Here is a 15,927-nt window from a genome sequence, read left to right on the forward strand (position 1 = left end):
TGTAAATGTATATGTGTATATTATACATATATTATAAAAACCAGAATAAAGGCCAAGTCCTTAATTAGTGTTATATTTAGACTTGTGATATCCAACTGACAAATAAAATCAAAGTTCACCAAAAAAATAAAAATAAAAAAAATCAAAGTTATAAAGATTTACGACATCACTTCGTAAATATATCAAATATTTTATTTTTTGGCATACACTCTAAATAAGAATACTTTTTTTTCACAAAATTATTCAAATCAAAATACTAAGATCTAAAAAAAAAAAAATTGTGAATAGTGAACCGCCCGTGCCACGGGCGCCCCGCTAGTTAAAGTGACCCGCCAGTGGGACGGTCCGCTTTTGTTTTGGGCCGTCTGTGGGGCTGGCGGTTGGGGCATTTTTAAAAAGAAATTCAATGTGGGGGTATTTTTAAAATTAAATTTTTTTTTTAAGGATATTAATAAAAATGGCCGTAGATAGAGAGGCTAAGTTCAAAATATTTTTTTCTAACTTTCAAAACAAACGACTCAATTTTTAAAATTTTAAAGTCCAAATAGTCAATCCAAGCTGTTAGATATTTAATCTATATTAAAATGTGCTTAGAGACCAAATTTTACATTTTTTTGAAATTGTTTTACTATTTATTAATATGATTTGAAAATCGTTGTTTTTATTAAAATTTTGTATCATTGAAAAACCAGCAATTTTCAAACCATCTTAATAAAAAAAAATATAAAAATATATAAAATTTGGTCAACAAGCACATTTTAATATAGATTAAACATCTAACGGTTTGGACTTTGGATCGACTGTTTGGACTTTGAAAATTGAAACATTGAATTATTTGTTTCAGAGGTTAGAAAAAAATGTTTTGAGCTTAGCCATTCTCTCTTTCTATACGCATATGTTTTTGAATAATTATATAAATGCATATGTTAGAACACTGAAGAAGAAAAATGATGTGACAATGCTCACCAGTGGCGCACAATTTATCCCATTTAAATTATAATTTCGAGCAATTTCTAGAACATAATATGAAGGCAATTAACTTGGTACGACACCAATTGATAACCGATGAATAATGCAAATTCTAGAATAAATGTTAGAAACAAACAAGAGATTTCTAATCCCCTGAATTTAGGTGCTAAGCAACTGCCTTGCATTTTTTGAATTTCATATTAAATGTTGTAGAAACAGTGCATGCCTAGGAAATAATTTAGAAAAGTTAATATAATATGTGAACTGAAATATTCTTCTTTCACAACTTGTATCTATTGGATAAATTTTCTTATTTCATTACAAAATTCCACTTCACAAACTCTTTACTTTTTAAAGTGTCAAAACTCACATCTTATTAATTGTAAAGTTTGGACAATTATTGTCAAAATTCCACTTCACAAACTTTGGAAAGCATTTGTAAAATAAAATAAAAAAACATTAAGTCATTATTATATTTAGAGCATCTACATCAATAAAATTAAAATTAAATTGAAAACAGATGTCAAGCGCAAAATAAAAATTAAGTTAATTTTAATTTGTAAACATTTATATTAGTGGAATTATCTTTTAGTTTTAGCTGCCATGTCAGTAATTATTAGAGAGCAACGAAAATGAGATCTCATGAAAGCAATTAAAAAGCGATTTTTTTAAAGCAAATTTTTTTAATCTTTCTAAATTGAAAAATATGCTATATCCTAAAAAATATAATAGAAAGTGTCAGCATGTTTTAGAAATAAAAAAAATAAATCTCAATGCAGGCGTTCTTAGAAGTTTCGGTATAATTTTATAGTCTACATCTTCACAGAATTATGCCACGGAACCAAAAATATAAACAGCATTGAACGCAATTTTTAATGGAATTATTTAATCTCTTTAATTAGGTTTAAATATACACACGGAAAAAAGGGGAAAAAATAAATAAAAGAGAAGGCAGTTCACAAGGCTTCCTTGCAAATTTGCAATAACAAAGTTTATATGGGGTTCTCTAAGTTTGTCATAAATATGTTAATTTGTCTACTAATTTGTATAGAATTTAATGCATGATCAAATATTCAAATTTCATTGGTTGACCAGTATGGGCAATTCGCACATTCTAGAATAAAATTAACCTGAGCATCAATTATTTATCCGATTAGAGAGTGCAGATATTTCATAGAACATTAGTACAAGCACAAAAATACAGAGATTGGCACTTTTGCCAATTATTCTTTTAATTGTTAATCTCCAGAGTTGATCAACGAAATTAATTCATGGTTATAATTTGAGAATATTGTTGGTTTTAAATATTAATTGGGGGTGGGGGATATATCTGCTTACTGGTAACCAGTTAATCATTTATTCTTTAGCTAAGATGAGAGATGTGCTTAATTAATTTCTAATCATGCTTCCGCCTGATTTTATCTGATTTATTAAATGGGATCTTTCCAGCTATCTAACAAAATTATAACCTAACCTGTTTGTCTGTTTGATCACAATCCAAACCTGAAATTGCAACTGCCATGGGCCCATGGTTGTACTCCAAATTTTGATCAAATCACTTCCGTCCAATTTTTTATTAGTCAGAATACTAGCGCCGCCAACTGACAGCCACTTCTTTCTCTCTCTCTCTGTTTATGGGATGCGTTTATTGATTTCATTCAGATTTTCAGTATGATATTCAGATACAAAAAATGAACTTCTTAATGCATAATATAGACTAATAGACCATATTCGCACCTTTTAAGTCGCACCTATGCACCTATTCAGAGACAACATAATTTTGGCCAAATTAATTCTGATTCAACCCATGAACCCAACCTGAACCGACCCCAACAACCTCATTATCAGCTCTAAAAGAAAGATAACAACAGAAGCATGAGCGAATCCAGTAATAGAGAATAGAGTCTAGGGGTGCAAACGGATCGGATAGTGGTAAAACCATATCCGTATCCGTTTTTATTTTCCGGATACGGATACGGATCGGATATTTGACGAATACGGATACGGATCGGATATTAACCGGATACGGATACGGATATCCGCTTTTTATAATACTGAATAACATAATTTTTTTCATAATTCATATTAAATCATATAATATATATCTACTATTCGGATACGGATAATTAAAATTCAAAACCATATCCGTATCCGTATCCGCACAGATATTCGGATATCGGATATCCGTATTAAATTTTCGGATACGGAGTCGGATACAGTCGGATAATATCCAACCCGTTTGCATTCCTAATAGAATCAGTTGACCTTTATTTACTTTAATTTTTTTATTTATAATTTAGAGTAAGATACTATGAGTATGAGTATGTAAAATTAATCTTTGTACTCAATAAAAAAAAATCATATTATCAACACTTATAACTTAAAAATCCAACTCTACCCCTAAACAGAAGCATCTTCTCTCTAAAACTAATACTTGATTCTTTTATTGTGATATTCAATTCTGACTTGCAAATTGCAGTGTCTTTTAATAAAACAAGAACTTCTAATCGTCTTAAACTCGTAATGAATAGCAAATTGCAGTGTCTTTTTATAAAACAAGAACTTCTAATCGTCTTAAACTCGTAATGAATAAAATATTAGGAAACCTATCCTACCACATTCATGACTACTTGTCAAACTTGTTTAAGTCACTGAAAAACAAATATAGCTAAAAATAGAGAAATACCTAATTATGTGACAAATTTAAGTACCCATTTTCAATTTTTCATGCTATTTTTTGTAATACTTGCCTATTTTCTTGCACTCGATCTTTGGGATGTGAATGTTTTTTGAGAATTTCTTGGGCCAATTGAAAGTTGTGTGGGATCTCCTTGATGGTCTAATGCAAATTCAGCAGAAACCTTTGATATGAAAGTATCTGGAAAACAAAGCCCCTTTTTTGGGCTTTTAATAACATTAACATCTAAAAGATAACGAGATGACCATTAATTTTTCCCAAAATAAGTAAGAATAATACTGGGCTGAAGTGAAAGACTGCAACTAACATGCTAAAATGGTTTAGAAAGGAACTGGCCTGGAGAGGACGCACACCCTAATAATAACGAATTCAGATCCAGTGCAATATCTGAATGAGTACAGTGAGATCTGAGTCATCAGTTTTAATCAGGCACAAATCTCAAAATGAACCTCTCTAATATCTAAATGAGGAGGTTCCAATATCTCGTACTTTTCATACCTCATCATATCTCATATTTTATATCTTCGTTTTCATACCTCATCATACCCTAATAAATTTAAATTGTTGATTCAAACCGCTCAGCATGATATTTATACTAAAATATGAGGTATGATGAGATATGAAAGACATAAGGCATTGGAATCCTTCTCTATCTAAATATGTATTGTATTACTTTTGACTCGGTTGGAAGTATTGTAGTCAGTCCGGTACTTAAAGGGGGATACATAGTCAATAGTAACAAATCCAATTAAGTGTGAAAATTCCATCGAGTAAATATACTTTTTGGTAGAGACGAAGCTAGAAAATAGAATCAAAATTTTCAGAATAAAGCGTAATTGTATAATTATTTATTAAATACAAGTATGTTTTGTATAATAGACCACTGGAAATTTCTAACAGAAGTTTGTTTCGGTCACTTAAGCACACTAGCGGTTCGTCTGAGCCCATGATGTATGGAAAAATATTTTATGTTTGAATATTTTAATTTACAGTTTGACCTCTTTTGAAGCTCAAATTACAGAATTAGAAATACAGAGAGGCAAATTCAAATTTCTACCATAATTTAAAATATTAGAACCAAATACAGCTGCAGATGTCAAGGGCCGTAATTCAAAAGTCCGGTTTAATTTGAATTTTCAAAATTAGTTTCTTTGATTTTACTAAATTCTCTAGTTGGAATTTGCATCCATGAATTTTCTCCAATTTTTAATTTCAAATGCAGAATTTTTCCTTTGTAGGCAGGTATTAGAATGTCTTGTTGACCGACACAATCCATGCTACCAGCAATAAATTCTGGCCCCAAAATAAGGCTGATTCATTTCAACTTTCTACTACAGATATAATAACCAACCTAATTAATACTGTACTGGTACAGAAAGGTTCCAGCAAGTACCAGATTAAACCAGCCAGTCATCAACCATTAAAGATTCAATGCGGGATCAGGGCATAATTGAGACTTAAACATAAGGTTCCAACAAAAGAAACACAACATGGTCATCTATATCAGTAAAAAACTGACTCGGTACATACCATTTGAATACAGAACTAGTTTGTCAATCTATAGCTTACATTCTTCCACCAATGCTGCAACAATTACTTTGTCAGTCTCAGGGCTTTAAAATGGTATCAATAAAATATTATATTAAACTCCATCTAAAATGAGGAGAGATTCACTTACAATTGTTTTGGTGCCACATTCAACACTATTTATCAAGTTAAATACAATATTGCAAAACTAAGCGGTTCATCTCATTCCATATTGTAAAAAATACATACGAAAAAAAAGATTATTATACAAGACCAACATGTTGAGAAATCAGCAGCAAGTTGCAGTTAATTATACATATTGATCATTTCACCTCTTGATTTTGTAGTTTATATCAAATGAACTCCAACTTCTATAATTTTTAATGAACAAGTATTCCATTTGACATTACAAAAGATCAACAATTCAAACTTGTTTCCGAAATTTTAAATTTTAAATTATATAAACAACAACAAAAATTTGCCATGAAACATCATAAAAAAGAGCAATAAGTTGTTTCTTCCCATTTTATTTACATTTTGTCCTTTCAATAATCTCCTGGTCATTGGATACCAATTGTATTCTCAAATCTCAAAGTTTTGACTGCTAAACAGAAAACACTGGTTTATTTATTTAATTTTTGCTTGGAGTTTTCTAAGAAGATCATTATGCCACCATAAGCAGCGAACTCAATCCATCACAATGGCACACAATACAACAAACTTCTTTCACAAACTGGAACCTGGGCTGAAAGAGTCTCCAATTTTACAGCAATTATTCTTGAAAAATAAAAATTGAACTAATTTAAAAGCCAACCTGCATTGGCCCATGAAAAATCACAGGTTGGCTGCAGATGGCGGTGGCTCTGACGCCACAAAGTCAAGAACAATCACCCTCTCTAGTATAGGCCGGACCTTTTCTTTAATTGTCTCCAACTGGTCCCCCTCTAATTTCTCCAAATCATCTACTGCAGGAAAAACAGCAAGCATGCCGAAAGAGTAACCCTTTGCTCTGGCAGGAGAGAAGTTCTCACCATAACTTACTAGTGTCGCTCCTGCTGCAGCATCATTCGCTGATGCCAGTGCCGATTTCAACTCTGATGCATCTGAACCTGTTTAAGAATACAGACATTAATTGTTTAAACCTAAGTTATGCCTCCTCTGCATGAATCACATAATGAGGCTAGTGTAAATTTATTCTAATTTCATAGTTACTTTTTGTTACATTCCATGCAAAATCAGGATAAGAATCAATAAGATGAATGAAAAGAAATAACGACAATCTAAAAATTGGGAAACCATTGAGATTTTATCTTTAGTCCGTGCTACAACATCAGTGGTAAGGGAAGTCCATGAATCAAATATTAAGATGCTTCAAAATTGTTAGCATTGATCTCTCATTACATAATCAGCTTATCAAAAAATCATAGGGCATTAACATATTATAATAACAACTTAAAGCAAATAACCTTCTTTTAGTTTTGCAAGGGTAAGCCGGATTGCAGACCCTGATGCAACGGGCCCAGGGACCAGTCCCTCAGCGACCCAATCGACGGCCATGATATCATCAGCAATTGGCAGCACACACTCCTTTACAACATTCACATGTGCTGGATCATTCGCGTATTCCAAGAGCTTCTCCTTTGATTCATACCTATCAAGAGTAAAAGATAAATATTACTGTCTTAGCTCTCAATTAACCAATCAGTTGAAGTGGAAAAATGTTTCAAAAAATTAGAGGGAGAAAGAGAGAGAGAGAGTACCGGCTGTGGAGGAGGTGAGTGAAGGCGAGCTCGGAGGCGGCACTGGAGCGGAGGCGGAGGACGGGACCGACGGAGAGGTGGGAGACAGCAGGGAGGGAAGATAGCGCGCGGAGAGAGGAGAGCATGTTGTCGACCTTGGAGGGGTCAGTGGAGGAGCGCAGCTTGAAGAGAACGAAGTGCTCGATGGTAGATGAGGTCGACATGGCGGCGGAGGCGACGGTGGAGAAGCGGAGAGAGGCGGGTCCGGTGCGTACGGATTTGGGTTTGACAAGGAAGAGCCGGGGCCTGAATCTGACTGAGTGGAGGGGCTTGACAGAGAGCATGTTTTGATTTGATAGGAAAATAAACCGGGTGCTGGGGAGGAAGCCGGGTGGGTTGACTGATGGTGACTGGCTAACGCCGGATAGTAGAACAAGTGGATACACCTTCTTTGGAATCCGCATCCTCCCAGGTACCTGATTCAAGCACATTACAAATGGACGAACCAGATTAATTTCAGTCGGATCAAAGTTAATTCGGTATCTATGAAACTGTCCATTTTGCAAGGAATCAGATCCACTGTTATTCTCTTTTTTCTGAAAACAGTAACTCTGCTATTCTTGTTTTTTCGAATTCAACATTTTAATTTTTTTTCGGAAATGAATCTCAAAGCATTTTTTTTCAGAATTTTTTTGTGCACGTATCTCGAAACAATTCAATAACTGAATTTAAAAAAGCAGAAATAGTAAAGACATTGTTCATGAATAACATGAGATTTTGATCCATTTTGCAATTCGTGACAAGTTAAAGATGTTAATTTGGACCGTCCATTTGTAATTAGCTTGAGTCAGGTACCTGGGTGATACGATTGGATCCAACTAATTTAAAATATTGAAATTGATTTGTTAATATTATTAACGATATATTTACATACAAAGTGTTTAAATTCTCAAATTATATTTAATGTAAAATAAATAAGGAAGCGTCTAATTGTCCACAGCCTTTTGTCCACTATTTGTCCACAGCTTTGACTTGCGCGAATACTGTAAAATTACTTCTACATGTTGTATAATTATACAATATATCACATAAAATATATCACTTAATCACAAAACATTCAGCAACTATTTGAGTGGTCCCATAATAGTTTGAAAAAGATTGCAACTTGCACAACATGACAAAATAAATGTACTTTCAAACTGTACTTTCAGAAATTACAGTTATAGGAAGTTATTGGCAGTTAGAGTTAGTTATTAGCGGTTATTAGCACTGGGTTGAATCTTGTATACTGTAAAATTGAATATTGTATACTGTAAAATTGAATATTGTATACTGTAAAATTGAATATTGTATACTGTAAAATTGAATCTTGTATACAGTAAAATTTCCAATTGAATCTTGTATACTGTAAAATTGAATCTTCTACACAGTAAAATTTACAATTGAATCTTGTATACTGTAAAATTGAATCAGCAGAACTGTAAAATTGAATCTTGTATATAGTAGAATTTTCAATTGAATATTGTTCGGATGAGTAAGAAGCCTTTCTATCATCATTTTCTTTCAAATTTTCACAAAATGAATACTGTAAAATTACAATATGAATACTGTAAAATTACAAGATAAATACTGTAAAATTAACAAATAAATACTCCATATCGCCTTTCTATCATCTCTTTCCTCCAGATTTCCATAAGATGAATATTATAAATTGACAAGATGAATACTGTAAAATTAACGGGGCAATACTATAAAATTAACATATTAATACTCCATATCGCCTCTCTATCATCTCTTTCTTCCATATTTTCACAAGATGAATACTGTAAAATGACAAGATGAATACTGTAAAATTAACAAGGAAATATTGTAAAATTAACAGATTAATACTCCATATCGCCTCTCTATCATCTATTTCCTCCAGATTTCCACAAGATGAATACTGTAAAATGACAGATGAATACTGTAAAATTAACGGGGCAATACAGTAAAATTAACAGATCAATACTCCATATCGCCTCTCTATCATCTTTTTTCTCCAGATTTCATTTGAAATGCTAGATCTGTTACTGCATACAACGAAAACAACAAATTCAACAGAAATAACTTACTAGATTTGAATGTTTTGCCGTGCTCTTCAACAAAAACAACTTCTATTCGATCGCACTCCATGATTGAAGGTTTAACCCGCGTATGTCCACAGCCTTCAACAAGGATTGGTGATTGCACAACTTCTATTCGTCTAATTAAATCTGGAGTTAGGCCGATGATTGCACGCCTCCAATAGAAGTTAGGCTGATGATTGCACGCCTCCAACTCAGTGGTGATTGCACGCCTGCAATAGAAGTTAGACCGATGATTGAGATGGACCAGATTCCTTCTTGCCTTTAACCCGCGATAGTTAATCGCGAATGGACCAGATTTCATTAGACGAATAGTTAATCGCCAATCATTTGAATGAAATAGCAAAGAGGAAGTCAATCGCGAATGGAAAATGGAATGAATCTGGCATCGCGCAAAAGAGGAAGGCAATCACCAAATGCGGAGAAAATCAGATCGGATTTGAAAATATCGGAAATGAAATTCAAAAAAAAGAAAGGTTCCATCGTCCGTCGGTGTTTAAATAGGCCGTTATAAAGTGGATAGCGGAGAGACGGTAAATCGGAATGGATAGTGTAGTGGACAGATGGTGGACAAAACTCAGTGGACAAAAACCTTTTCTCAATAAATAATTCTCAAATTATATTTAATGTAAAATCAAACGGTAAAAAAATATTTAATATATTTATTTTTCAAATATTTTTTTATCGCTTGACTTATACTAAATTAATTTAAAAGTTAAAACTTTATATATAAATATATTACTTATAAATTATATTATTTAATTTATCGTTTAAAATTAATTTGATAGATTTTAGAATTAAGCACATCAATTAAATGTACTTGAGAATATTTTAGTTCTATGTGGAAGGAATCTGTTAAATGCATTTGAAAATTTATACTTTAGTAATTATACTATGTAATGTTTGGCTTGTAGTCATATTCTCGGAAAGAAATCTGCTGCGATCCAACGAGATTGCAGGACTCTGCTATTCCAAATCCAGCCTTTCATATTTTGAAATACACAAATAAAATTGTTTTTGTGCACAAATCTCAACACAAATAAAAGGCTGGATTTGGAATAGCAGGGTCCCTGCAACCCCGTTGGATCGCAGCAGATATTCTCAGGGCAATAGGGATCGAGAAAGTAGATTTTCTGAGGCCTTTAGCAATGTGGTTTGAGTGAGTCTATGGTACTATGCATATCACGGGTTGTTACCATGCTACGGCTCTATATTCGAGTTTTCAAATCCTAATGGTCAATCCGAACCGTTCATCTTGTTCTCCATATTAATATGTGTTTGGAGACCAAATTTTACATTTTTTAAAAAAAATTTACTATTTTTTTAGATATTTAGAAAATCACTTGATCTGAAAATTCTGGACCATCCAAAAACAGTGATTTTCAATAAATCTAAAAAAAATAGTAAAAAAATTAAAAAAATGTAAATTTGGTCTCCAAACACATATTAATATGGAGAACAAGATGTACGGTTCGGATCGACCGTTAGGATTTGAAAACTCGAATATAGAACCGTAGCACGGTGCCAAATCGTAATATGCATAGTACCATAGACTCACTCATGCGGCTAAACTAAGTAATTATTAAGAGAGCTGAAATACCACATTGCTTATTTACTTCATGCTCCAATTGTATCCAAACATTATTATCTTCAATTTTAATATTTAAATAAAAGATATGAACCGCTCAACATGATATCCATATTAAAATATTCTTAGATATCAAATTTTATATTTTTTAGAAAAAATTTCACTAAGTTTAGGATAGATACAAGATCACTAGTTTTCAAGAAATTGTGGACCATCTAAAAACAATGATTTTATATCTATCTTAAAAATAGTAAATAAATTTCAAAAAAATATAAATTTGATCTCTAAACACATTTTTAACGTACATTTCATGTTGAGCAGTTCGGATCTTTTGTTTGAATTTTGAAATCGAAAATAAAGATGTTGGAGGGAGGCATGAAGCAAATGGAGTCTAAGTTCTTTGTATTATCTACGAAGAAAGCTTTGATTTTTTATTTTTTTTTGTTGTTGCGATCTACACCGGTTTGCATAGTGTGTTAATTAGACACATCGAATGTTCTTCATGGCATGTTTTTTGTTCATTTTCGTATCTCGTGAATTATTGGTTTATTTGTTTGTTGAAATCTTTGTCTTTTCTAAACTTTATATAGGTCATTTATTCAAATAAAATGCCTGTTCATTCATTTTACATTAATGAAATGAAATAAATTTTATCGGCACTTCGTTTTGTTTTTTAATTTTGTTTCATTTTTCACTTATTTGTATATTGAAAGCATTTCTTAACATATTTTAGAATATAGATTCTACCTCTTTTTTCTTTGATACAAAATTTACAGGACAGCTCATATGTGCGCATCATACTACTACACGTTGTATGTTTTTAGAGCAAATAAATGCACTGAAATTATCTCCTCCCTTGTTCTATTGTCATGTTCCCTCCCCTCTCCTCCCTCTCAATACAAAGTTACGTATCACAGTAAGTTCTCGTTTGCTCTTATTATTGACTAATACATAATTATGTAATTAAATTTTTAATTTAATTACATTTAAAAAAGTTATCAAAATAGACTTTCAATCTTTACGACAACGCATAGGCACTTGACTAATATATATATATATATATATAAAACTTTTGATCTTGTGTGAAACAAACTAAAAAATTATAAAGTTTTACATAAACATATAGTTCACAAAGAAAAATAAGATTAAACATTAACACGCTATTTAGATAATCTTAAATATAATATTTTTATTGTAATCCTGAACACTTTTATTAAGAAAAAAGATAGGTACAAATCATAGTATAAATTGCAAGGTGTCAAAAATTTTAACCTAGACACATTATAAAAAAGAGGAGGGATCAACTTACATCATTTTTTGGTGACACGAGATTACATCCTACATTTTTAAAGTCCAAACAGTCGATCTAAACCGTTAAATATGATGGATATATTAAAATGTGCTTACGGATCAAATTTTATATATATATATTTTTTTTACTATTTATTAAAATGAGTACAAAAAATTAATGATATGAAAACAGTGATTTTGTAAAATACATAATAAATAATAAAAAATCAAAAAAATGTAAAATTTGATTTGCAAGCACATTTTAATATGTCCAACATGTTGAACGGTTTGAATTGACTGTTTCAACTTTGAAAACTTTGAAAATATTAGATGTAATTCAGTGTAAGTGAATTCCTCCTCTATAAAAAAAGAAAAACTTAAAAGTTTACAATTTAAAAATAAGTTTCAAATATTAATATCAAAAATAATCTACAACATATAATATCTATAGGAAACAACGGTATCCGAAATGATTTTGAGTAAAGGTTAGAGGTCAAGACACTCAACTATTTAATACCCTTGTTATTACAACAAATAATTTCTCTCATCCGGATTTCGAACTCACGACAGTACCCGAAATGATTGCTCTTTGATATTAAACTTTATAAAAGTTCTATTCGCCGATTGATGGAAATCATCTTTTTCCTTTCTATCACCTCAGATTCGTAATAAAGCTATTCATAGATTATAGACACCGGAAGACAGGTCAATCTCTTTATAGATTTTCATCACCGTTAATTTTTCATATTTAAAATAAAAAACATTAATTTTATGAAAAAAAATTGAATCGACAAATAGATAATAGAATAATTATATTCATTCCAGCACTTCAATCCCTCTTTTATCCCTACAGCTACAGTAGAGGAAGGTTGTATTGTGATACTCACTAATTATATGGTCTTCTCCTTTCTCAGTTCTGACACTTGTAACCGCGTCAACTTTTATAGATATAAATACTTGAGAAATAAAAGATTAATACTTGCATGTAACTTGATACGATGATCTCTTTTTTTCAGTCCCCCGGTGGTCCCCACGTCAACTTTCATCTAATGAAGTAGCGACGACCTCGTATCTCCACATCAACTTTTCTATAACAAAAATAGTTGACCTCATAAATATAAATACTTCAGTGCATAGATATTAATACTCTGATGTGTAACTTGATATGATCAAACGCCTGAAAATTAAACTTTGTACAATTTATATACATATAAATACTTTCAGACACCATCTAGTGTCATATGTAAAAAAATATTAAGTATTGAAACGTGTATGGTCCCCCCGGTCCCCCATTTAGTTTAAGTGGCACCCCACGTGTATTTATGGTGTGAGAACAGCTTGGCATATTTGGTTGGGGAGACAATTATTTACATTAAATACTTTCGTGCATAGATATAAATACTTTTGTGCCTATGTATAAATACTTTCGTTCATATGTATTAATACTTTACAAATTGTGCGGGGACGATTCCCCCAAGTTAGTTATGGAAGTTATGTACAGAGACAGTGCGGGAACAGGGATACGGAGACAGTTATCAGTGTCCTAGATAATATAGTATCTAATGCTGAGTGAGGCTACAATATTGTGTATAGCGTAGATTGGTATATACTACAGATCAATATATATATATTTTTAACTGCAAACAACTAATTTGAAATATTTAACATGATATTGTAAAATTTAATTAATAAGTACATTTCATATTGAGATCATATTAAATGATTTAAATCAGTTATTTAAACTTTGAAAATAAAAATATTAATTATAGTACAGACTGACATGCAGTATGCATAGTTAAAGGCGAATCCAATTCACTACATGGTAGGGAAACTATCCTACCCTCGAAATCCAAAATTAATTTACAAAAACTAAATTTTAAGTCTTTTGCCCTACTCTGAAAAATAAGTTTGTCCTATCGTGGACCTGTAATAAGTTTACCCTTCTCATCTCTCTTTTAAAGGCCATAAGGAATTAATAAAGAATTAATATTGGAAATTTGGAATGCCCCTTTCTCTTCACCCTCTCTCTATCGGCGACCTTCATCCTTTATTGTTCGGACCCCAAATGGGTTTCTTCGCTTTTGATGAAGAAAGTCTCTTCCTTTGATTTGGATTGGATTTATATAAACGATATAAGAGAATCTGTGCAGGGGCGGAACCAGAATTTGAGTATAGGGGGTGCTAAATAATATCATTATTATTTTTTAGAATCGATGCTATAATTTGCAATATGAAATTGTTGTTTTCAATTTACTAGTTACGTTTAGGTTAGGTTGACCCACCGAAAGGTGAAAGAACTAGTAAGAACAAAACAACGGGCACTATGGTGAGACGTGAAAACACCCGATCCCTTTCCGACCTCGATATGTATGTGAAATCGTCTTGCGCCATATGTACTGAAATTGTTTGGGAGACATGGTAAAAGCCCGCAGATCCAGAATGAAGCAGAAAAGACGAAAGTGTGTCTTCAATTCATTTGATTTTTTGAGTTGTGGGAGGAAGAGCGTCAGGGCGAGCGTATCGAAGAGGTAGGACGCTAGTACTTAAACTAGGTTAGTCGGTGCTATAATAAAATACCATTTGTTTATTGCAATTTCTAATTTGGAAAGGATTTTATTTTTGCCAAAAGACAGAAGGCCCACTAGTCCAAATAGAAATAAATTTAATTATATTTTTTAAAATTTACATTGAAGCCCTCTAATTTTGAATATTTTTATAGGGGAGCTTATACATGTAAAATGAACTATATAATACAATTCCTTTATACTTGGTAATAAAAAAAATTTAAGTTGGGGTGACTTAGCACCAGGTATACACCTATGTTTCGCCCCTGAATTTGTGTATGAATTTTGTGCACCAAGTCTAAAATAAAAATAAATAAGTAGATAGAACTTGTAAGATCTAATGAGACACATGAGGAGAGCAACCCATTTTTATCTCCTCTCTATTTCATCTGTACGATGGAGCTGTCCATTTCTTTCTTTTTTTTTCATTTTTCTTCACCATTTTGTGCATTAATAGACGCCTCCATTTTCAGCCTCTTTCCTTTTCTTTTCTTTTTCTCTTTCTTTCTTCATTTTTTTCTTTTGCACTTTCTTTTGTCTTCTTCTCCCATTTTTATAATGGATGAATGATTTGTTAGCTACTTTAATTGAGGAGTTGTTTAAACGTGTCGATGATGAAATAATTATGTAAAGATTTCAAACCGTGAAGATCCGTTGAGGAAAACTTTTTTCATTGACTTAATTATCTAGTATCTAGTTTTTTGTTTGTTTTTAATATGTAAAAAAAAAAATTTTGTTGTTTTTGAAATGTAAAATAATACTATTTTTTGTCATGTTTTAACTAGTATTTTGATGAGTTGATTATCTAATAGTTTTTTTTATCATATTTTTTATATTAACTCTTTCCGTTGTATGTTATATTTAAGTTTCAATTTGAAGAATACAATTTTTGTGGCTTTCTTTATCATGTTGTATCTAGTATATAATTATTTAATTAATTTGAACTCAATTAGCTATTTAAATTTGATTCGATAATTTCTTGCTCTACTTTGATAAAAATTCTGTATCCGTCTGTGTGCATAGACCCCAACCTCACTCTTTAATGATCATTAATTGATATATGACTGAAAAGAAGAACACTAGAGAAAAACCTAAAAAGATATCTCCATTGGACCCACATAAAAGAAACAGCCGAATAAAAACTATATTATAAAGTATAAAATTAATTCAACGACCATAGAGATAGAAGTATTCAATGAAACCCAATTTCAAAAGCGTGTTGCATAGTAGCGTATATTTGTTCATTATCCAATCTTAACCTCATAACTCCCTACGGTCTACGAAATCTCTTCAATGATTACTTAAAAACATATTGAAATGTCGCATAGACTTGGAAGACTTGGACTGACGACAGCCACAAAAGCAAATATTAACAGAGTAGTTTTCACTTTATGCAGCGCACTAATCATATGTTTCTCTCTTTTGATTC

At 31.7% G+C, this 15,927-nt stretch overlaps 1 protein-coding gene across 1 annotated transcript; it reads right to left on the reverse strand.

Moving 5' to 3' along the window:
- Nucleotides 1–5,678: 5,678 nt before the first annotated feature.
- On the reverse strand, nt 5,679–7,436 carry LOC144551077 (Stress responsive alpha-beta barrel domain protein). The gene is made up of 3 exons (XM_078298880.1): nt 6,955–7,436; nt 6,661–6,845; nt 5,679–6,303 (listed from the first exon to the last, which is right to left on the reverse strand). The coding sequence occupies exons 1-3, from the start codon at nt 7,422–7,424 to the stop codon at nt 6,029–6,031; spliced, it is 930 nt and encodes a 309-aa protein (XP_078155006.1). The 5' UTR covers nt 7,425–7,436; the 3' UTR covers nt 5,679–6,028.
- Between the last annotated feature and the right edge of the window lie 8,491 nt (nt 7,437–15,927).

The sequence above is a fragment of the Carex rostrata genome, chromosome 3 (assembly GCF_964058835.1).
Source record: "Carex rostrata chromosome 3, lpCarRost1.2, whole genome shotgun sequence".
Lineage (NCBI taxonomy): Eukaryota > Viridiplantae > Streptophyta > Magnoliopsida > Poales > Cyperaceae > Carex > Carex rostrata.